At 40.5% G+C, this 23176-nt stretch overlaps 3 protein-coding genes across 8 annotated transcripts in view; 1 reads left to right on the forward strand and 2 right to left on the reverse strand.

Moving 5' to 3' along the window:
• Nucleotides 1-1007: 1007 nt before the first annotated feature.
• On the reverse strand, nt 1008-3505 carry LOC100122111 (rRNA methyltransferase 3, mitochondrial). The gene is made up of 4 exons (XM_001605659.6): nt 2779-3505; nt 2468-2709; nt 2242-2391; nt 1008-2151 (listed from the first exon to the last, which is right to left on the reverse strand). Exons 1-4 carry the CDS (start codon nt 3195-3197, stop codon nt 1586-1588), a joined length of 1377 nt encoding a protein of 458 aa, XP_001605709.1. The 5' UTR covers nt 3198-3505; the 3' UTR covers nt 1008-1585.
• A 396-nt stretch (nt 3506-3901) lies between these two features.
• Nucleotides 3902-5303, forward strand: LOC100114348 (39S ribosomal protein L16, mitochondrial). The gene is made up of 6 exons (XM_001607683.6): nt 3902-4161; nt 4234-4314; nt 4406-4572; nt 4648-4776; nt 4855-4965; nt 5043-5303. The coding sequence occupies exons 1-6, from the start codon at nt 4122-4124 to the stop codon at nt 5256-5258; spliced, it is 744 nt and encodes a 247-aa protein (XP_001607733.1). The 5' UTR covers nt 3902-4121; the 3' UTR covers nt 5259-5303.
• Nucleotides 5304-5409: 106 nt separating this feature from the next.
• The window catches only part of LOC100122094 (transmembrane protein 132E), a 67351-nt gene continuing 49584 nt past the window's right edge, over nt 5410-23176 (reverse strand). The window contains exons 3-14 of one of the 6 annotated variants that reach the window (XM_016989506.3): nt 22194-22508; nt 20300-20625; nt 19059-19202; nt 18384-18648; nt 18093-18236; nt 17211-17687; nt 16644-17087; nt 16114-16492; nt 15151-15503; nt 14302-14534; nt 13382-13766; nt 5410-12912 (exon numbers count right to left, since the gene is read on the reverse strand). In XM_016989506.3, coding sequence (XP_016844995.1) covers nt 12631-12912; nt 13382-13766; nt 14302-14534; nt 15151-15503; nt 16114-16492; nt 16644-17087; nt 17211-17687; nt 18093-18236; nt 18384-18648; nt 19059-19202; nt 20300-20625; nt 22194-22508 — 3747 coding nt within the window. In that variant the 3' untranslated portion in view covers nt 5410-12630. Of the gene's footprint in view, nt 12913-13381; nt 13767-14301; nt 14538-15150; nt 15504-16113; nt 16493-16643; nt 17088-17210; nt 17688-18092; nt 18237-18383; nt 18649-19058; nt 19203-20299; nt 20626-22193; nt 22509-23176 lie in introns of all 6 variants that reach the window. The other 5 variants (XM_016989505.3, XM_008218817.4, XM_008218815.4 and 2 more) reach the window with 5 other exon arrangements.

The following is a 23176-nucleotide window of genomic DNA, read 5'->3' on the forward strand; positions in this document are numbered from 1 at the left end:
TCGAGCTAATCCATTGTCGCTTATGATTCGCTCTATACATCCTTCTAATCAAATTAAACCGATTTAATTGACTCTTTCAGCTTAAATTCTAACAGGCTTTACTTATATTATTACATTACACGCGCGACGCTTAATTTTCCTAATCGACAAAAATTACACCGCAATCGTTCGAAACAGAGCCGCCTAAATGGTCGCAATAAAAAAAAAGAGAGAGACAAGATACCGCCACACAATCCCATTGCCGGGTCGCTCGAAAATCCATTTAGAAATGGGTGTTTGCAAACGGCTCGTGAAATTCAATAACGCCGCGCTGGCTCAGACACACGAGGAAAAAAGAGAAAAGCCGCACGGAGAAATTAGGATAAGAGAGACACGCGAGTAGACGGACGAGGGAACGGATAGGACAACGTCGACGGCGACGACGAAGCTTGACGCGCAGGGTGCGGTCTTCCCTCGGAATCGATACCGCCGACCGGCTGCGCCCTTAAGTCTCGTTATGTGTCTAGCTCGTCGGCGACGACGATTCATTTTGCGTTTATGTGTGGGTGTGTTTTTCTCTCTTTCTCTCTCTCTCTCTCTTTGACGTTTTCGCCGCATTACGTAATGAGGATAACTCGATTGGTTCGGTGAAGATTTTCGATCGAGATTAGAGATTCTATGCGGGATTGAGAACGAATCTGATTATGAGTTTTATTAATTCGTACTCACGAAACGGTTCGAGAAGCTTTACGAGATTAAAAGCGAATTCTACTTCGTGATTAGACCACTTTCCAAAATCGATGGGACCAGATTCGTACGCGAGAAAATATTATGACTTTCTCCCCGAATGGCCTGTACGGGAGTTTCGAAATTTTCAGTTTCGTAACAAGATCATCATCGTTGGAAATTTTCTTTCTCAGCTAGAGAAATTGTCGGTATTATAGCTTAGATCGTTGGTATATGAAGTAGACATTTATCAAAAACGCATAGCATCATCGATTACGCAACGCCACCCGAGGTACTATCTGTCAACTTTTAACAAATTATAGTTTATTATCTGTTTACTGCAAAATACAATGCAACGAGCGATTTTCGCTGAATCGATCTTAACTTTTACAAAATTAAGTACGTTAAAAACTACACGTCTAACAGAATTGACTTTTACATTTTCGGCAGGTTTTCGAATGCTGCAATGTGAATAAAATGTAGATGAGAAAATTTGATTTTCGACACTCGTCGCAGTCATTTTGATTTTTCTCATTCACGGATCGAATCTATACAAAAGTTAATTAACGAGAATACAACTTAAAGTCAGTAAATTCATTGCAAAATCAATCATTTTTCTCGTGTCATTCCTCTCATGGACAGATTTAACAAGTGCTGTCATCTTTCAATCGGCGTTAGAAACGAGCTTCCGATGGTAAAGTACAAAACTACATCAGGATAACATTTGGTAACGCTATTTAATCTGTAAACAAAACGCTTGGCATTTACAAATTAAATTTACAAAATTATTTTCGTAAATGCAGCATTAGAAAAACATATTTAGTTTCTTTTTTTGTTAATTTACAATTTTTATAAATTTTTTAGAAAAATTATCTACAAACTACCATTTTAAATAGTTCAATCCTTTTTGTACTCGCAAAAACTGTCTTTTAACTTCAAAAGCAATGATGCCCAAGGCCATTCCTGCGTTCAAACTGTCTATGCCGTTGTCCAATGGTATATTTACACGTATTCCTTGCTTCTTTTCTATCAATTCATAGGATTCTCTGCTCAAACCTTCCGTTTCGCCACCAACAATCAAAATTACCTGGTTCTGTGTATAGTCCACGGCATAGTATGGGATTACTGGAAGATTTGAATTTCTCAGAAGCAAACAGTCATTCCTGTCTTCCTTGATAATCTTCTGTGATTTCGTTTTAGCCGGCTCTTGAATTTCTGGCTCTTGATCTTCCGTCTCTGTATCTGCTTCTGTTTTTTCTTCTGCCATTTCGATTTCGGCGAAGTCCTTAATGTGCGCATCGACATTATTGTCTGCGACGTAAATTTGTGCGTCATCGTCTATCGATGATTTTATGTCATCCCATTTTTGTGATCCTAAAATCGGTACTCGGAAATGCGCACCTGTTGCGCTTCTCAAAACTTTGGTGTCCCAAAAATCAACGCAACCTGAAATCGTAAGGAATAAATTTAATGATATAAACAAAAGCAGCTAATATTATTGGTAATTTTTTATGATAACTAAAAATATCTTTCAACCTTTGGTCAATACTACTTTCTCGACGCCTACACCTGCAGCTGCTCTCAAGATTGAACCCATATTTCCTGGATCTCGAACGTTGTCACAAATGATGGTTATTGGCAAGGAAGATTTCTTTACTTTTAATGGTTCTGGTCTCTTGAAAATTCCTACAGAAATATACGTTTTTGATCATTATTTTCACCAAAAATAAATATTGAAATAAGTGATTTCTTGTGAACTTACCCATAACACCTGGAGAAGTTGTTAGCGTTGACCATAATTGAATATTTCGATAGGTTACTTTGAACAGTTTTGTTCCTGTATTTGAGAAATCAAGATGCTTAATATCTTCCCATCTACTGAAAAAAATGTACTGTGGAACTATTCCAGCTTTAATAGCATCCTCTATGAAGCGAACACCCTCCAAAAGTATTAGTTCATCCTTCTTTCGCTGTTTTTTTGATCTGAGGCTCATCATTATTGACCTATAAAAAATAAAGAAAACAACAATTTATAACAACCATATATTAACAGATAATCCAATAAGAACTTACGATACTATCTTCTCATTTTCATGTACTTTTGTTAAAACAGTTTTTGATTCTTTCCGTTTTCTAGTTTCTTCATAAGCCTTATAAGCTTTGGTTTCTTTGGTAGATTTTACAGGTTTTTTCTTTTCAATTTCATCGTCAAAAGTTACATCAGCAGATTTTGCGTCTTCCATATCTTCTCTTTCAATTTCGTTAACTCTTGATCTCCTCGATCGAGACCTAGTTTTCCTGACTGACTGAGCAGGAGGTGTTGTGTTTTCTTCGACATCGAAAAGTTCATCCTCATTGACAATAGCTGCAAACTTTCTGGGGGTCCATTTACTGTAACTGTGTGCTTGGATACTGGACAATGTTTCTGTTGTTATAATGCGACTGATGCCTCTTAAATTTCTCACAGTCAATTGCAAGGTTTTGAACATCATCTTGAAACTATTCTCGCGTTAGTCAATGAGACCTGAATAAGAATTTTCGTAACACTCAGAAATCTAAAGAATTTTTTGAAAACATTCTTATAGGTTAGGTTTTCACAGACTTTACTTCAAGCGATAATTTTTAATATACGTTTTGAAATACAAGTACTGACAATTAGCGCATCAAATAATACCAGTTTACAGTTTAAGTGAGAATTTTAATAAATCTTTAGAAAATCAACGTTTTGCCGACACACGAGTTCGCCGACTCGTAGCTCATAGAGTGCACGCAGTACAAACGCAGAATCGCCGCTAATACATACCGCATGCTCTCTCTCTCTCTCTCTCTCTCTCTCGCACATATATCAACAACACGTGACTACGTTTTATATTCTGAGAAAATGATCAAAACTCTGTTCACCGGGTATACTTTTACTCATAATATGTAAATAGTGTACACTGTTAGTCTATTACATATGTATTTTTCATTACTATCATAACAATTGTAATTTTCAAAAGATTTAAGCATCTTTAAATTTGGGAAAGCAAAAGAAAAAAATTCGTCGAGTATTTAGTCGAATATTCTATTTTCATTTTTAATTTTATGGAAATTTACTTAGTTATGCATTATGTAAATTTTTTATTTTCGGAGCATTCCAAAATATATTTGAACTCGCTCATTTTTCGCGCTCGAAACCTGGAATCTCGTATATATAGGTATGTCGTCTGCGAGAGCTGCGGGACATGCGCGCATTTAGCTAAACATAACCTCAAGCTCTCGACCGTGACTCCGGAATCGGATGATTTCGAAGTAGTTTTTTGTCTAAAAAACCATAATATGTGCATATTTTAAAATTTTCTGAATAAAGTGTAACTTCAACTCTGGAATTGAAAAGTTAAGGACGCGAAACGCCGAAGAGATTCGAGTCGTCAAAAATGTTTTCGCGTTCGCTTTTGTGCAGCACTCGCCTTTCAGGTAAGCCAGTTTTTCAAATTTCTATTATGTTAAATAGAGAGCATTTATTTATAATGTTATGTCCTTTAAAAGTGCTTCCTCCTTGCAACAATGTGTTCGGAACAACTATACAAGCTGCTGGGCTCAGATTTTTTCCACCGCCCATCAAGTATGGTGAGTGAAAGAAAAAAACAGATTTACAAGCTCATTAAAACTAATGATAGATGTAGAAAGAAAAATCAATTTTTTAATTATTTTTCAACAGACATTGAAACTCCACCTGACACTCGTGGAAAAAAGTTGTCCATACAACCAAAAGTACCACAGTATCCTCCCCAAATGAGGCCCTTCAAAATGCAAAAGAAACTCAAATTCATGAGAGGACCTGAGCTGGTATTAAACAAATTATTGCATAAACAATATGGAGTTATAGTAAGTTTTTGTTCTGAAAATAGATGAATATTATAATAAAGCGATTGACTACCAATGATAATATTTTATCATTAGGCTTTGGTGGGTGGGAGAATGAGGTACGGCCACTTTGAAATGGTGCGTTGGACTTGTGGTAGAAAGTTACCTGAAAAAGCCTTTTCATTGTGGCGTGTTGATGCTCCATGGCAACCTGTTACTAAAAAGGTATTTTACCCTTGAGAAACTTTATCTTGAGTAATAATTTTTAACTCAATCAAATGTATTTTACTGTGTTGTATATAGGGTGCAGGTCAAAGAATGGGTGGAGGAAAAGGTTCGATCGATCACTATGTCACTCCTGTTAAAGCTGGAAGAGTTATCATTGAAGTTGGTGGACCACTGGAATATGCAGAGGTAATCTTTTTGGGAATATAAAGAATAGTTTTGGCCGTCACGAGATTTCTTAATCGTTACTTTTAATTGAATTTCAGGTGAAAAAAACTTTGGAAGAAGTAGCGCATAAGCTGCCGTTCCCAGCAATGGCTGTTAGTCAAGAAATGTTAGACCAAATGGAAGAGAATGAAAGATACAAGGAAGAACATAACGAAAATCCATACACTATGAAATATATTATTCAAAATAATTTAGGAGGCTGTCATAATTGGATATCACCCATTGACAAACTCTACTTTGGCAAATACACGTAATTTTGTAAGTATTTTTAATGTTAAATAAAAACTGCAAAAATCACATAACGTTTGTATGTACTTTGAAAGACCCCTGAAAGAAATAGGTATATTACAAAAAAAAAAAGAAAAAAAAGGTGTGCATTAGGAATTATTAAATAAAAACAAATCCTTTTATGATACAATGACAATATTTTATATATCTTTGACGACGGTTCGGTGGTAACAACAGGTAAATACTACATATTGTACATTGAGTAGGCAATAGTCGTACCTTAATATTTAGTGACGATTTTCAGCTACGATAACAGCGACGACGACGCAAATATATAAGGATCGAGATAGATGATGGCAGGGCGATGGCTAATACACGATTCATTTATATATAATGTATATATAATATATTATACCTAAATGTGGCGCAACGACAGCGATGATCAATGGCGATCGGTTAAGATCGAAAATTGTACTATTCAACGATAACAAAGATCTCTCGTAATGGGAGCGAAAGGGAGACGAGCGCATATGAGAGGACAGAAGAGGAAAGCGCGCGTGGCGTGTTTATAAGGTCGTCGTCGCTGTCTTCGACATTCTTATTATTTCCGGCGCATTGAAATAGCATATCGATAATTGCTGCTTTTTTGGATTCGTGTATTCTTTTTTTTGTCTGTTTATCATTATTTATTTATCTTGTTTTCTCGCTTACTTTTATTAGGTATAGCACGCGACTGGTCGCGTCGAAGGAATGATTAAATTAGTCTTCTCTTTCTTTTTTCTTATTATCGTCTCGCTCGAGTTTCATCCCTCGATATGCTCGTGCTTCTTAACGCTAGCTATATATTCTCTCGATTTTTTTTTCTCTTTAATTATAAAGGATCGAGCGTCGATAGAAGAATGTGGGGAAAATTCGTACGCGACCTTTAAACTGCTTTAATTTTCTCCTCTTGTTCGGCGATTCAAACAGTCGATAGAATGAGTGCCTACTTTATGCTCGTCTTAATTCTTCTGTAATTGAAGAGCGAAGAACGTCTGTGAAAGCAAACGCAATCATTCTATCGACTTGGAGTCGCGCGACGACTCTAGAAGAGGAATGAGATGTACAGAAAAAAGATTTGTGTTATGCTTGCGAGCAGAGTTTTGCTTGGTGAAAAAAAAAATTACATACGTCGTCGCTACTTAAATTCATGTAACGATATGTCTCTTTTACATTGTCAGGATATAATAGAAGGCCCTCTCGACGCACTTACTGCTGCTAAGCAGTCTCTCAATCATCATCGTCTAATTGTTCGTGGAAAATATCCCTCTCTCCACACATTTTATAAGCGCAAAAGTATCAACTGCTTTCAAGGATCATACCGTAGAATGAAATTCAATTTGTTCGATCTTTACTTTTTCTTATAACCACACGGTTGTTCATTTTTCTTTTGTCTTTTCATACTTACACAGTAAGTTGGTCGATCAAATGATTAAACACAAATATATTTACAATTCATATAGATTTCTTCATTTTTACGTTTGTTCACTTTTTACAAAAATATACTTTACCCAATTAAGCTTTTACTAAGAGAACAAATTTAAAAAAAAAAACTGATTTTTTCATTACGTTGAATTTTGGTGTTTAATACGTGTATATAACTAAAGAGTAGAAGAAATAAAGAAAAACAAAATATCGATTATCTCGGTTTCTAGATTTCACTGTACGGTAAGCCCTCAAATTATGTCAAAAGGAATGAGTATCATAATGTATACAATCCATACTTTTCTTCACGTGACAGACAAAAAAATAGATTCTCCAATATATACAAAGTAATAATAATGTAATAATAATAGTATAATAATAATGCTCATAATAATAATAATAATAATAATACAGATACGCTAACGCAAGAAATTAATTACAAAAGGTCGCGGTACGTACATGTATGCGAAAGGAGAACTTCTTGGTTTTCTCGTCTCATAAATATATATATATGTATGTATAACGAGCTGCCGTACAACTCTCTACGATTAGCAAAACATAAAGGTGCGCACTACAACGACACTGCGATCTACCATATAGTCATTTTTTTTTGTTTGTTAATTATTACTTTGTTCTTTATATTTATTTTTCCATTCCTCTCATTCTTAAATTTCATTTATTAATCATTAATATGTATATGAAATCGCGCGATAGCGGACGGCAACGTGTCGCTCGCCGCACATGATACTTGCTGCTGCTTCTGCTGCGGGACTAGAGTCTCATGTATAATATATATTTATATTTGTTTTCGTTAACTATTAGAAACGCGTTTATTTGTCTCTCATGGAATTTGTAAGCGGTGTATCTTTACGAGGTCGAAGACGAGTTTTCACGTCGACTTCGGCTCGATGCACAGTATATCAAGCTTTCTGCTATCCGTCAATATGCGTACGAACTATATAATAATCGATCAGCAGTTCGACTCTCTTTCATCTTCGAAAAAGATCGCGTGACAATTTGATATGAATTATGCACAAATGAAAAGTGTGATGTCAGTATGTATATACGAATTATTTTTATTTTCTAAGTGCTGCCTTTGACTCTATAGAATCAAACGTCGGAGGGAGAATCCTAATACGTACAAGAAAATAACATACGTAAATAAACTATAACGTAATACAAAGTTGAACGAGATTAGTGTTAATATTTAACATTGTGAATTGCGGAACAATTTGGCGACAGAAAATATACGTAAAAGATACTGAACGAATTGCCTTAAATTTGTGATTCAAATGTATCGAGTTCGTTCATAAATTTGGTCGAATCTTCGAATGGTGGCATCGTCGATTACGTAAAATCGCACCTTATACTGCTTTAGCGTAAAATCTAATATATCGTATAAGTAAGCTATAACTTCTCAGTAAAATTGGTCGTTTGTACAAATGAAAATACAATATATATCAGTACGCGCTCGCGCGCTTGAACGAGAAAGAAATACTCTTAGCAATTTTCTCAATATGACGCATTGATCTGTATATGTACAATTAAAAATTTACAAAAAAATCAAACACTGTGATACAAGAGTCTTCGAGGGATGCTTGCGATATACTCGCAACTTATGCGTACGCCTAAAATTAATAAATACACAGAAAATTAATTTAGATACATCAAAGAACTCTTTCAGTTAGAGCAGTTTTTCCCTCAATGTATTAATTTTCTCTCTCGAATGATTCTACTTGATTCGTTACATTCAATTCCATTAAAATTAACGATGGCACGATTTTTTGTCAATTTTCATCGGAACCAAAAATATCATTTTCTCGAATCGTCGAAAATCGTTAAAAAAAATCACGTGTCGTACATTATTTGCTCAAATGATCTACAACTTCTTTGCTCGACGTTAAAGGCGAGCAAATACAACTTAAAATATGGGCGTGCTGAACACACAGAATTCATGGCTCTCATACAAAATGATATATCTTCACGAGTACACGCACGAATTCTTGCTGCTGCTGCTGCCGTCATCGCCACACGCTTCCTACATCATCTGGATAGAAATCGCCCTGTGCGTTCGTTCGCTAAACTTTTCTCCTAATACTCTCCCTCTCTTACCACGCGCTGCGCAAAAATAATCGACTCTGGGGGAGGCGAGGCGGGGGTATAGCGGGCTAATATATATTTCTCACACTCTGCGCTATCTAGTTATCTTTTTCTTTTCTCTCGCTCAACGAAACTGCTCGCTTCGCCAAGCCGATATGCTGAATTTTACAAAAGTATCGCGGCGATGAAATTTAGTTGTAGCATTTTCGCGCGATGGTGCTTTTAATTCTTAAGCGTTTTACAATCGCTTAGCCTGTTGAATCTGTCGATGCCGACCTTTCGAGATGCATTCTTGATTCGACTTGGAATTTCGCCAGATCGGAAGCCCTTTTACATCTTTCCTGGATAATCTTTATGCTCGAATGATTTACAATTTCACTTGTGGCTCTCGAAAGATTCCATGCTCTCGACAGATTCAATTTACATATGGCCGTAACGTTTGGGTGCACATGCAAAAAGGTGTGGATTTTCGTGTATAATAGACAAGCAATGCCATAACAGGAGTCGCACAAATACCACTCAAGTGTCATGATATTATATGCTCACGATGTGAGGAGTCATGAATCGTCAACGGTGCGGAAGACATACTTTTATATAGCTATTAGAGGATAATTATCGTTAATTATATTATGCAGTTTACCAGTTTACCACGGATGGTCATTGACTCAATCACTACAAGTTTTTTTACTTCGCTTTCGAGTGACAATCGATACAAGGTTCTGCTTTGCGTTTAAGCTTCTAACAACTGCCTATACATCGTCGAAACTAAATTTGCAAAAGATACGAAAGATGCTTCCGTGTCGCGCGAAAGAAAGCCGAAATAATTTGCTTGTCTTTCCGAAATTTGTTGTGTCCAAGCGACGAGTACTGCAGTTATTAGGAGTCTTCGAGAATTCAACGCGCGAGTCTCCTCGTATTACAATCTCAATGATCCTCGCGTGATATATATATATATAATATATATGTATAATATATATATGTATATACACAGTCTTATAAAGCAAAAATTTACAAACATCACAACGCACGGCAGATTATATAATGTGTAATATCATCGTCGAACGAGAGCACTAGTGAACCTCGAACGCGAACGCGCAACTGCTTTAGGCGTTTTGTTCTTCTTTCAAAAGGAAAGCACGTAATCTCATCTTTGCTTTTTCAGTTTCCGTCTGCTATCGCACTGCCAATCAGAGCCTCCTAATTATCGTTTCGAGACCAACGTATTAATAGTATAAAGTTTGAGCTTAAAGAATTTGACATCACAGCGCGAATTAAATCATCGTTTCGTCGATAGTTTTTCAGTTGATGCTCAAGACAAGTCATTTTTATTTTGTATAGAGAGCGAGAAAGAGGCAGTGCGACATTGCGGCCGAGCGCAGTGCAAAGATACACGAGCTTGACGAAGATGCATATTGTATATAGATCTCGTAGTTTCATTTTTCGTAAAAAATCGATGTCACAAGCTTGAAGAGTTTAGGTAAAACGTGGGCATTTATAAAAGTGTTTAGGTAATGCGACAGTACCGAACACTAGTTAATACTTTGCGACATTTATTTTCCACTTAAAGTAGCAGTCATCAAGTATTTTATTTTAAAAACTATAACAATTAAAAAGAAATTCTTTGAATAAAAAAATATATGGCACTTACTAGAAAAAAGTATATTTAAGATAAATAAAAATTATGCTGTAAGTTAAACATAGACTTTTGTACAAAGTATTCACTAGGTGTCCAGCACCAGTCTAAAAGGACAGACAATGGAACTTTTGCAGTTGAAAAAGCTACGGTAGGATAAGTTAATTTTACAAGTACATCGTGCACGTTGAAGAGCCAACGAGATGCGCATCAATCTTCTTTTCATTACTGTCCTTTCAAGTCTGACTACGAGTGCAAACGAAAAAGAAGAAATTCCGCGCTCATATCGTAACACGCGATCATTCCTCTCATTTTTCCCCTTTCACTACTCTCAGCTATTTAATGCGGCAGAGAACCTTACATGAATGTTTTCTGTTAATACTGTGATGCGTTTCTCTATCGTACGTTGAGGTGTGACTCGCGATCTAATACGCAGGAGATTTCAAAGAACATTAAAACGAGACAAAAAGTATATTTTCGCTTGTAACGTTAGTCTATATAACGATAACGCCCGTAGTTGAACAGTGACTATGTGGCTATAGACGTGTGTAAAAAACGTTGAAATATAATTTACCGGACTTATCCCCGTTCGGTGAATCTTATTTCGGCGTTAATTTTCTTCTTTAGCCTCCTTTCGATTATAAGGAGACTGAGTTCGTGCGTATGGAGTCGTCTTTAAGATTAGCACACTGGGGTTTCCCCTTCTATCTAGGACTTGTAATATTTATGGTCGTTTAAATTCAAATTATATACAATCAATTTTTTTTAAACTGTCGATAAACCGTTTGCAATTGAAGTTGTACAAGACGCGGTTTGCGATCTATACATCGCAGTACATAGAATATACACAAAAAATAAATAATAAGAACAAAATATCTCACAACAACAACACCATTGTACAAAAACGAAAACTAGTGAACAAAACGAAGAACCTAACTGGCGACATTTGTGCTAGTTTGAACTGACTCGTACTTATTCGCTTTACAAAAAGTCCTGAATCTTAAAAGTACAGCGTTACAATATGTATATATAGACATGCGCCCGAGAATAAAGGATCTTTTTCTCCGTAAAAAAGCAATATTCACTCAGTCTCCACTAAAATTTTATATGTAAATATATTTATATTTATATATACGTACTCGTGTGTAAGAGCGTGAGCGTGTTAATTAAATGCGCGCATACGTGTCTTTGTGTGTATCTTCTCGATGCGAATACTAAGTTTTACTCATTAATCCTTTGTTTAATCTTTTAAGTTTCATGCGTTGCCCTATTGAAGCTGACTAGAATAATAATAACTCGCGACAGTCGGATCGGTATCTCGTCTGCCATCCGGTTTGCTATAGACTCGTTGGGTATCTCCTAACCATTTATTGCTCTTTCATTCAACGTTCGTTTTTCTTCGCACTCTCCTGCACTCGGAGACATACGTTTCGTCGATGAAGGAACGCGTTGAGGTCTGCACTCGAAACTCCGGTATCCAAACTCTCTTTTTTAGCTCTGTCGAAGCCTAAAAATGTAGTATGTACCTTATAGTCGTGAAGCTTTGCTGAATACATTATGCCGTTTTATACGAGCCGAAAGATTGCGCAAAATCCGTGCAACGAAGAAGCACGTATTTGTATATAGTTCTTACGATACTTCCGTTGCACTTGTTCTCTAACTACACAGCACTAGCACTCATATTTCAGTATGAATCGTAAATGTATTGACAATTCGTTTGGAACTTTCTGAATTCCACGTCAAATCCGCGTGAAATCTGTATACTTCGGAAAAGCTCGTACTTGTTCGTACAAGGAAGAAGAAAACAAATTTCACGCAGACTCGACAAAATCGCTTCACGTAGAATAGCCGCACCTATTATCAAGTAAATCATGTACATACATGGATTTCTGAAAAACCAATGACTTTCGTCAGTCCATGAATAATTCGATTTTACAAACACATGGTTTCGAGATTCATCGACGTGGATTTCAGTGCGGTTCTCCGTTTAAGCGGTGATAAGAGTGACTGCTGGATCTGCGCGTCATCAAGGACAACACCCAAGCTTCCGGCATTAGACGAGCCCAACGAGTCTACTACGGCTGCTGCTCGTACTGCTCATACTGCGACTGTTGTGGCGAGCTGCTGAAGAAGAAGCGTAGACTGCTGCGTTTGTTGCTGCGGCTGCGGCGGCGGCTCTCGGGGCTGCCTTCGGGCCTGTCCTAGGCGTTCGACTCCTTGAGGTTGTCAAAGTACTGCATAATCTGGTTGTAATCCATGCCGAGGTTCAGGTCGTCGAGCCCAGCAGAAGAGACTGTCGTCGTCGGCTGTTGCTGCGTGGGCTGTTGCGTCAGTTGCTGTTCGTCGTGCTGATCGCCGTGCGTCGACGAGCTCGACGAATTGGACGACGAGGAGGAGAACATTGGGTTGCCGACCACTGTGGCGCGCTTAATCTCACGCGATCGCGCCCTCTTGCCTCGCGAGTCCGCGTCCCTGCTGCGTACCTGTTGTAATATTTAAAAGTTCGTACAAGTTTATTTTTAGTTTGAATTGTAGTTAGATTATATTCTGGTTGGAGCTTTAGACATTCCGTTTATTTATTTTTAAGTTTGCAGTTATCGAGAAAAATTTCAAGCCACGAGTTCATGTTTGACTGGTAAAGTATGGATTGATCGTTTCCATGAAAGACAGCGTTTTGTAATTTAATATCGTGCTCGCTAAAAATACACCCTTTTAAAGAAAGCCAATGGAGTTTACTTCATGATATAATTTTGCAGCTCTTTGCAGTAGAATTTCAACTGCAGGTCATATCGATTGACTACGGAGCTGTTAACGCTCAAAGGAAAGAGAAAAATCCGCGTGACTTCGTTTTTACCGTTTCCCTCTATTTTCGACCACTATCAAGCATTGAACCAATTAATTTTCTGGCTTCAAACAAACTCTATATTTTACATTAGAATTAGTTTTACACACCTCAACAAATGCAACATCCGCATTACTATTGTTCTCCTTGCTCGCCTCAACCGAGGATCCGTGGTTGCCGCTGTTCTTGGATCCACTCCTGGACTTGCCAGGCCGATGATGATGATGCTGTTTGCCTGGACTAGCCTCACGCTGCTGTTGTCGCCTGCTGTTAGCCACGTGCTCGCCGCTACTGTTGGCGCGTTGATGATGGTGTCGACGCTTAGGCGTCTCGGGTAGTCGAGCCAGAGCCCCTGTGTTGCGGTGCGGCGGTACCGGTGGCTTGTAGTCCTCGTTACCGTTGTCCTGGCCGCTGCTACTCACTGTAGCCTTGTGCGGCGGTAGTGGAGGCGGCGCATTGTCGTTGCTAAACGTCGACAAACAGGCGTTGATGAAGCTGTTTGTGCGGAGTGTGCGATGAAGTCATGAGTGAGTGCTTTATGCTTTGTATGATATCTTAGGTGCTAACGAGTGTACAATGAATAGAATGTATAGTTATGAAGTTTGACGTATAAGTTTTGCTGTTTGTTTCAACGAACTAAAGAAAGGAAATTGCGTATTATGGTTAGTTATCACTCGCTTGAAACATCATGAATGATTAAAAAAGAGTTATTTTTGTTATTTAAATATCTTTAAAGGCAGAATTTTTAATAGCTTATGCAGTGAACCACTAAATTCAGGCGAAATCAATTCCCATGCCCTTTAAATAACAATAATAACCGTGATAATGTTTCAAGCGTAATTTGTAATTCAACCCAGCTATTAGTATGCGCGTAGATAATTCACTAAAAGCATTGTTGATCAATAGCATTCATTGTAATAGCAAAGAGTAAAGTAAAATTCACGTTCGGCTTAAATATTAAACAATAGAAACAAAAGTCTTCGAACAAAGTAGACACAAAAAAGCGACATAAGTATGAGAGTACACTGACTCGTTTCGTTGTGCAGGTGTCGACGCCAACTGCTTGCCCTTGCCGTTGGAGCAACTGCGCGGCGTTCTGTCTCGCTTGCAGTAGGTCGTCGTGTCGATGGCCCCAGACGAGGCTATGCTCGAGCGGACGCCCGTCGAGGGCAGCTCTACGTGGTTCGGGTTGTCGAAACTCGTGCCCAGGTCCATTGTCTCGTCTTCGGGCTCGTTCGCCAACGGGTTGCTCGTCACTCTCACCTGCTAAAGACAAAAGCAAGTTTTCATTATTAAACCCGATACCTATGAGTGGTAATAATAGACGCTTTGAAGCTTCTACTACGATAACACGAGACGATCCTATGCGCACGAATTCGCTCGCGAGATTACAACGTCTTTGGCATATAAAATTTCACTCAATGAACAGTTATTAACCGTCGGAAGTTGAAAAATTCGCGATTTCAGAGCGCTTTTGCTTATTTTATGAGAGGTATATTCGCCTTGCTGCGTCGAGAAGCAGTCACGGCGTTACGTAGACTGAAAAGTTATTGGATAGAGTTTTATTAAAGCAGGGCTTCCGAGTTGCGAAACTTGGAAATGATGGATATTGCTTTCGGATATATATGTATACGGTTGCTCAATTATGTCTGCAACAATGGCTTGCGCTCGAGGCGTTAGAGACTGGATGAACTATCGGTACGCTGTACATAATGTATACAGTTACGAACAAATATTTTCATGGCAGATGAATTTGGAAATTCAAGTTAGGAGAGGTTTATTTAGAGAACAGAATAAATGTTTGAAGTAAAATTCCAAGCTAAAATTGTAATTAAATTTAAAAAGATTTATTCAACATAGGAAGGACATAAAATTTTACCTGAGGCGGTGCGCAGGCGGCTCTCTCAAGCGTCGCCCTTCCCAGCCAGACCCAGTCGTGAGCGTTGGTCGTCGACTCCCTGGGCCTGTTGCGGTTTTGGCTGAACTGACTCGCAGCTGCTCTCGCGGCTCCAAGCACCGGTAGTCCAGCTGTCAGACCAGTTCCACTGCTTCCGTTCTCCGAGGGCTGGGGCTTGAACTTGCTCGCATAGACGACGCACGAGACGACGAAGACGACGATGGCAAAGCAGAAGGCTGCCAGCAGAACGTACATGCCGATCTCCAGGGGCGTCATGCGAGCGCCGCCGTTGTGACGTATGCCCACGCCTCCCATGCCTCCTGAAAGTTTCGAAGCTTTCAACCCGGTTTTTTACCGATTAATCAGCGAGCTTTGGTTGTTGTTCACGGCGGTACAGGGTGGGAAGACAGACACGACAACAGCGATGCACACGCAGCACGACACTCATGGTTGATATGCTCTGCGGTTGGTCTTGGAATTAGGGGGAGAGGTTGGAGTAGAAGGAGGAGGTTGGCGTTTACGATTATATAGACACTCGCCAAGCTCGATTATATAGCTATAGACCATTTTGTTAAATCATAAGAAACTTGTATTGAACAATGTTCCGTGTATACTCGAGATCTATGCATATTTTTATGAATTGTACGACTACTGATGATTAGTACTTTCAACTCACGAATTGTCTTATTATGTAAAAATATAGATAAAATCGATTCATGCTAATGATGATAATCTGCGAATGTACATGCTATCTGTTTTAAGTAGAGTAGTCAGTGATCTAGTCAGACGCAATTGTAGTCAAATTTATCAATTTCGGAGATTATCATAAATCATTTCTTGAAGATCCGTATGTTTTCTCTATGCCCAAGAAGAGTTAAAAATTTCAACTCGATTACACTATTCAGTACATCAATAAATGAAATCTACGTAGTAACGAGTGTTTACCGATTAAGATGTCGTGCAAATCTGGTGCGACGTCCCTCCCAGTCTTGCGCTCGCGATGATGTGCTCCGAGTCCCAAATTTCCACCACCGTCGTTCTGCACAAACTCGGGTCGGTTAGGCAAATCACTGGAGGCGAAGTCGACCTCGACGTTAGCCGATGCGGTGGCCAGAGGCAGCGCCGCAGCAGCTCGACCTGGCGGCGCCTTGGAACGTCGGGCGCCAGCCAGTCGGCAAACGTCCGCTAGCTGAAGGCTGATGCGCAGTAAGTCACCTCGACCTTCGCCGACCGCGATCACTCGTGGATGATGAGAAGCGACCATCGGAGCGAAGGCTACCACTTCTGGGTCCAGGCTCTCTACTACTAGTTGATAATCGCTCACCTGAAGAAGAAGAAGAAAAAATTCAAGTTTTAATTAGATCTCATTAATAAAATATTTATATGAAAAATATATTTTATTTCGATTATCCAGAATGAAAATTGGAAAGATGTGGAAGATATTTTGATCATCACTGAAAATGCAATAAACTCACAGCTATCTCTCTAAGCGGCGTCCTTGACCCATCGGAAAACTCAATATCGATATCCAACAGTCCTTCTTGGTATTGCGCAGTAAGTTTTCTCGTGACCGAGGTCTCAGCAACATAACCGTTCTCAATAGCGCTATCGGGGCTGATGGTGAGCTGCAGTCCGGAGACAACCTTGACGGACAACTGCGACACGGCGACGCGATCGTTGCCAACTCGCACTTCTTTGGCGCCGATGACACGGCCTGTGATGGGCGAGAGTACCTGGACCTCGGTACGACCTATGCCACGACCCTGCACTAGCCTACCTTGGATAAGAGTGGCTATACGTGGGTCGGAGACTCGGATCAAACCGGCCACTAGGTCAGTCACGCGTAGCCAGGTACGGCGATTCACGAAATACGAGACACGGCCGGAGTCGTGATCTGCTGCGAGGAAGCGAGCGTGTACCTGGATTGAATATTTTATTTGTTATTATGTTGCAATCCAACAGAATAAATTTATTCAAAAACTAAATAATAATTTCAAAATGATTTTACGATAACGAAATTCGAAAATAATTTCAGCAAGTACCTCTACAGGGCTTTGCTGGAACCTCAGTTTGCAGCTAGCAGAGGAGCTAGTGCGATCGATGGAATTGATTTCGTCCCACTTGTCACCGCTACGGAACCTCATCTTGCCTTCTCCAAGCTCCTCTCCGTCTTCCTCGTCTTCCTCATCTTCCTCTCCTTCTTCGTAATCCAGCTCCTCCTCCTTGTCAACGGCTTCACTCGCAGCGCTCCTTTTCTTCGGCTTCTCTTGCTGTTGCTGCTTATCGGTGACGTTGAGGCTGCGCTTGTTCTTAGCGAGGGTGTGTTCCTCGGGCACCTTCCAGCCTTTGATCTGATTGAGTCGGGTGTCGGTTACCGAGACCTCGAGCGGGAATTCGGGCATCCAAACGGTAAAACGAGCCAGCCCCGTGTACGTGCCGTACTTAACAAGGACCGAGGCGTTGCTGGAGCCACGAATTTCCGAGCCGTCTACGTAAACACTACTGCAGGAGGATGAGACCTGATGGACGGAGCGGAGAATATTTTACTTTTATGGACATAAACGAGGATGACGATTGATTTTTATTAGCTTTTTTATAGATGGCCACGCCTACGTCGCCGTTTTGTTTACTGGCTTAGAAAGGCCTGTTGCTTTGAAGGAGACTTATTTATACACTCGGGAGCAGGAAATAATTTATGTAAGCTGTATTAACAAGAGACGTTATTCCGCGAATACTCGAAGTAACAAAAGCCAACTTATGCATACTTAATACCCGCCTTCGTGTTCGCGCGCGCGCGCGGCTCACTCTCTCTCTCTCTCTCTCTCTCTCTCTCTCTCTCTCTCTCTCCCTCTCTCTCTAGAAATAGCGAAAATGTGCAAATCTGTCGGATGATATCATGGGAGTTTACTAATTACTGTTATTACCTTAAGTACGCTCTCGTCCTCGGAATGACAAGAAGATTGAAGCGTGACATCAGCCACCGTGCCAGCCTGGCTCACGATAAACACTTTCATTGCTTGCGAAATTTGTCTGCCCGTGAGCACCGCAGTATTCATTACTTCCCAGTTCTAAAATTAAAAGAAGCACCATAAATAGAACCAACGCACATAATGCTTTCACAAGTCTATAAAAACTCGAAAGAAAATAAGCAGCATCAAATTGGTATTCTCTTCCACAATACAATAAGGCGAGTAATCCGTCGGAGAATAACGTACCTTGGAAATAGGCAGAACAGCTTGGATGTCATCCTTCTGAATCTCGAGATGAGCCTGTAACTTCTTGCGCTCGCCTGCGGCGTTGTGGTGGTGGTGGCTGTGTTGCTGCTGCGTCGCCTGAAACGGCCCGGACAGCGAGACGTTGTCCTCCTCACCCTCGAGGGCGTAGCGCACGCTCCAGACGATTCGACCTCCGCCGTGCTCCTTGCTCTCCGTGCTCTCCTCGCTCGCCTCCAGCAGCATCGTCATTATCTCCTCCGCCGAACTGTTTTGTCAGAGCCACGTCAAGAGAGGGCTTAATTAGATTTCGAGTATCAAACGTCTTTGCAATTGCGTTGTCGATGCAAATTGCCTCTACTGGAGTGATTCCTATTGCCGAGTAATTGCGGCTTTTCTTTGTTTAACGTTTGAGCGTCGCGTTTACGAGAAATTTTACAGAATTTAATTTGAAAATTCGTCGTGTAAGTAAAAGCACACCCTGGATTACGATGTCAACAGGCCAGGTACACACACATTACGAAACTACATGAGATTACATTTTTTAATTAAACAATTATATGGTTGGCAGTCTCGTCGCGATTACAATCGTACAGCTCAAAGTGAACTTTTAATTAAAAGCACGTTTATTCATTTTAAGAGCCACTCTTAATTAAATTTCCCTCTTTGTATACGTACGCATTGGGAAGCCGTGAAACATTTTCCTTGCGTCTCGCGGTGAAGGTGGCCGCCGTGTTCTTTGTGTTGATGTCCGACTCGACGATCCAATCGGGACTGCTGGTCGAGGCGTCCAGAATCTTCACTCCTGCCTTGACTCGAGCTCTGCAAATCAATCATAACATTTTTGCCTTTTCCAATTCTGACAAGTATAACTTTTTCATTTTTCACATTTTTCATTAAAAAAGGAAGAAAGAGCGAACGTTCAAACCCGGCTAAAAAATCGATTGCATATTTCATGCTCTCCCTCCATATGCGCGGATTGAAACGTTTCCAGATTTACATTCCACTTTTTCACCTTTGCCAAAAGGAAAGCTATTCACGCTTTCATTCACCGCGGCCGATCCAAAAAAGCCGGGCGCTTAATCCGCGGCAAAAATTTCCCATCGCCGTTTCAGCCTACGGAGCGATCGGTTGCGGCTTTACCAAAAAATAGATAATCACCTCCGCGTTCGATCTCCAAACACACCCGCGAGTCGAGTGGCATAATATTAGTAAAAGGAAAAGCTACAATTTACATGTAATAAGGAAAATTCGTTTGCAGCTACGCTATGCAGGCAAATTGCGCGCGGGCCTGTGAAAAATTCCCGCGCAGATGAGTCTCTTTTCAGCGCTGCATTCGACGGTGCTGCACAGGTGTGCGCGGTCGCGAAAAATCTGTGAGTCAAATTCGCGCGGTGTAATTGAGCGCGCAACGCTGCACTTGGCTCGTTCGCCTGCTGTACTATATACCTGTGTCGCGTAGCCTCGTTCTTCGACGAGCTCAATTTCGGACTTTGTATAATGAAGACGTACTTAGTTACAGGCTCCGCGGTTTCCTCTCGATGTTATATACACTGCTGTGTGCCTTTGAGCAAGTCCTTGCGGGACGGGAGAATTTTCGAAAAGCCGAGAGAAAGAGACTTGATGAATGTATTATTACGAAGAGGTGTTGTAAGTCGTCGTGTTTTGGCGGAACAGGATGAAAGGAGCGCGTGGAACGCGTGAAGGATGTATTTTTTTTTAAGGGTTCGCTTGGTTGTTTAACTGGCGACGCTGTCTCTTTGTTTATTTTTAAACGGCAAATATTTACTCCATGGATTTTCCATTTACAAACTGCTCTACATTTCAATTCTGCGCGGATCAATACGCAAGACAACGTCGGAGCTAAACCAGTCGAAAAATCGTACAACGATGTATAAAAATACAAAAATATCCCGTACCTCAGAACAACGGCGGCAACGGGTGGCCTTCCCTGGCTGGCCTGTTTGGACGAGTGCGACTGCAGGAAGACTGGGATGTGCAGCCTGGACCTGGGATAGAGCGGCCCATGTGGCACCAGAAGCGTCAGGTACTCGTCGGTCTTGAGCTCCTTGTAGGTGGCCCGGTTGGGGGCGAGGGTCACCTGACCCAGAGGTGTCACCGGTTGGATCTGCACCTTCGGCTGGCAAAAGGAGGCCGAGCCACCCTCGAGGCCAGAGGCTCCGGACTCGTCGGCACTGCGAGGCTCCAGAACCGAGTAGGCTAATTGGACGACTCGTGGCAGGGTCTGGAAGAATTATTTTTCGCGTTAGACTTTTAGTTATGCAGCGGTTGCTTTGTTCTCTCGACGAATATAGCGTTACTCTATCATACATGTGCGTGTATATTTGACGCTCGTCTGGCATGAATATTTTCACGTTTGATTTCGCTATTCTCGCCAAGACCGAATGGGGAACTGATCTTCTAGATTGACCTACCGGAGTAGATTCTATGCTGGATATCCATTATTCAAATAATTTTTTCGACGTTTCCGTACAAATTTAGATGAAGCGAAATACGAATTGGAACTTGCCTCAATTGAAAAGGAAACAAAGTAGCCTCGTCATCCAACTTCCTCTCGACATTACTCCTCGTCTTCGCGTCAGTAAAAATTTCTATATTTACGCTCTCTGAATAATTACCGCAATATCAGGCCATCTCTTTTACTCTCTTCCTCTTAAAAGCTTTGAGCTTGACAAACGACCAAATTAGAGGCACTTCTCGAGCTGCCTGGCAATCAAATAACAAGTCGCCCGCCGTCTCCGAGGTATACATAAGTAGTCGAGCTCACATACGGGTCAGCCGCGCTTTATCATTGCGATTCACTGAGATGCGTTTCTCTCTCCTCCATGAGTCCCTCGACGAGCGGGTAGAGTGCATTTTTTAAAGGGGAAGAGAGGAGAAACGTCATGCCAAGGGGGTCGCATTCGACGCTTAATTTTTCAAGCCGAGAGCTCCCAGAAGACGAGAAGCGAACTGTGTCGTTGGATCTCCAGCCCCTAACACCGGCGAATAATGGATGACGGGCTATCGATTCCGTATTCTTCGCGGCTACTTAGTGAATTCTCGCATAACCGCGAGACTCTGCTGTATATACTATATATACGGATCGTTGCTTTCAATTCCTCGCCGCCGCCGTGGCTGCTGAATAATTCGCGCTGCGCTTCGGTCTCTGTGTTCTTTTGACAAACGGAATGTATACCTGACGACGGAATTGCTTTTCGGCTATGTATGGAGTTGCTTTGAGAGGGAAATCTTTTACAAAGTGATGCGTAATTTACTTTGAGTGGCTGATTTTTAATTTTCAGAATAGTTTGCATTCTCGTGTGGACTTTATTGAAACTATGCGCTGACGGTTATACTGGCAATTTTCGAATTCTGCGCTAGATTGCGCAGCTATTCGTAAAATGTAATATTACGTCGTCGAACATTTTAATTATCCGGCTTATGTATATACGTAGCCGCTATATTATAAATTAAATAGCTCGAGCTACTGCCAACAGCGTATATAAACTCCTTAATTAATTTTATGAATGTGCATTGTTTACTATAAACTGAGTTTCTATTGCGCGCTTAAATTGCTATTAATTAGTACGCTTCGGCGTAAATGAAGCTGTAGAATTCACTTTGTAGATGACAGCTGGAAGTGAAACGACTGAAAAAAACTGGCAAATATAGCTCTGCATTCAGTTTCCATATAATTTACATAATTGGGCTTTATGCACTATTCGCAGCGGAATAATACGTCGACATTTGCGCATCAAAATTAAATTGTATACACATCAGTGCATTAATTAGCACAAAAACCAAACTCACCTTAACAGGCTTAACGCGTCCAGTATCAGGCGGTGGTAGAGCCGGCCACCAGCTCGCAGGTATGGTGATCTGTGCGAGGCAGACTCCATCCTGGCCGTCGGGACTACAGGCAGCCGTAAGGGGTCCGCTGATCAAGCTCTCAGGTCCCGTGGCATCACCTGTGCCACGACTCGGTGGTACACTCGGAGTCGCGTGGAGCAACACGCAAACTCGCTGTTGACGACCCAGCAGGAGCTGACGTCGACCCGTAGCCTCGCTGCCAGCGTGGAAAAGCACTCGGAGTACTGGGGAATCCCGTGGTATGCTCGTGCTCACCTGTGGACAGAAGAGATTTTCTTTTTAATGGTTTCGACAATCTTTTTTTACAATTTGGGATTTCAAGCCGTTTGCTGCTCTTTTTTTTCAGGAGATAAAACAATGTTGAAAAAAAGATCGAAAAGCGAGGTGGTTTGTTTTTCACTCTTTCACCGAGAGGAAAGCTTTTAACGGCGTGCTTTTTTATTATCTCGATATGCGGGTTAAAAAAGATGTTTTATTTACGCTTTCATTTATTTTTATAAAAGCAATGAATTTCACAGAGGGTTGGTGGTATTGAAGAACAGTTGGAATGGACATTTCGATTGCTATGTGATATCGACATCGTCGATGATTTGTTGTGGCTTTATGGAAAAGATAATTTGTTTGCTTTTCAATAAATCTCGATTTACTTGTGAATCCGGTTATTCATAACAATATGATGAAAATGTGATTAATCGTTTCAACGCTGTTTATACTTAATATTCACAACAATCAATATTGGAGGAATTTGTCATTTTGGTTTGATTAATCTTATCATTTTAATGTAAAAACTCCTGTATTGTGCTATAGTATTTAAAGAAATATTCTTTTGAAAACACTGTAAAAAGAAATACCATAGGTCACAAAAGCCTTCCACCTCTTTTACAAATTAAAACAAGCGGGCGCATAAACCTGTACTCTTATCG

Source organism: Nasonia vitripennis, chromosome 5, assembly GCF_009193385.2.
Source record: "Nasonia vitripennis strain AsymCx chromosome 5, Nvit_psr_1.1, whole genome shotgun sequence".
In the NCBI taxonomy this organism is placed as follows: Eukaryota; Metazoa; Arthropoda; class Insecta; order Hymenoptera; family Pteromalidae; genus Nasonia; species Nasonia vitripennis.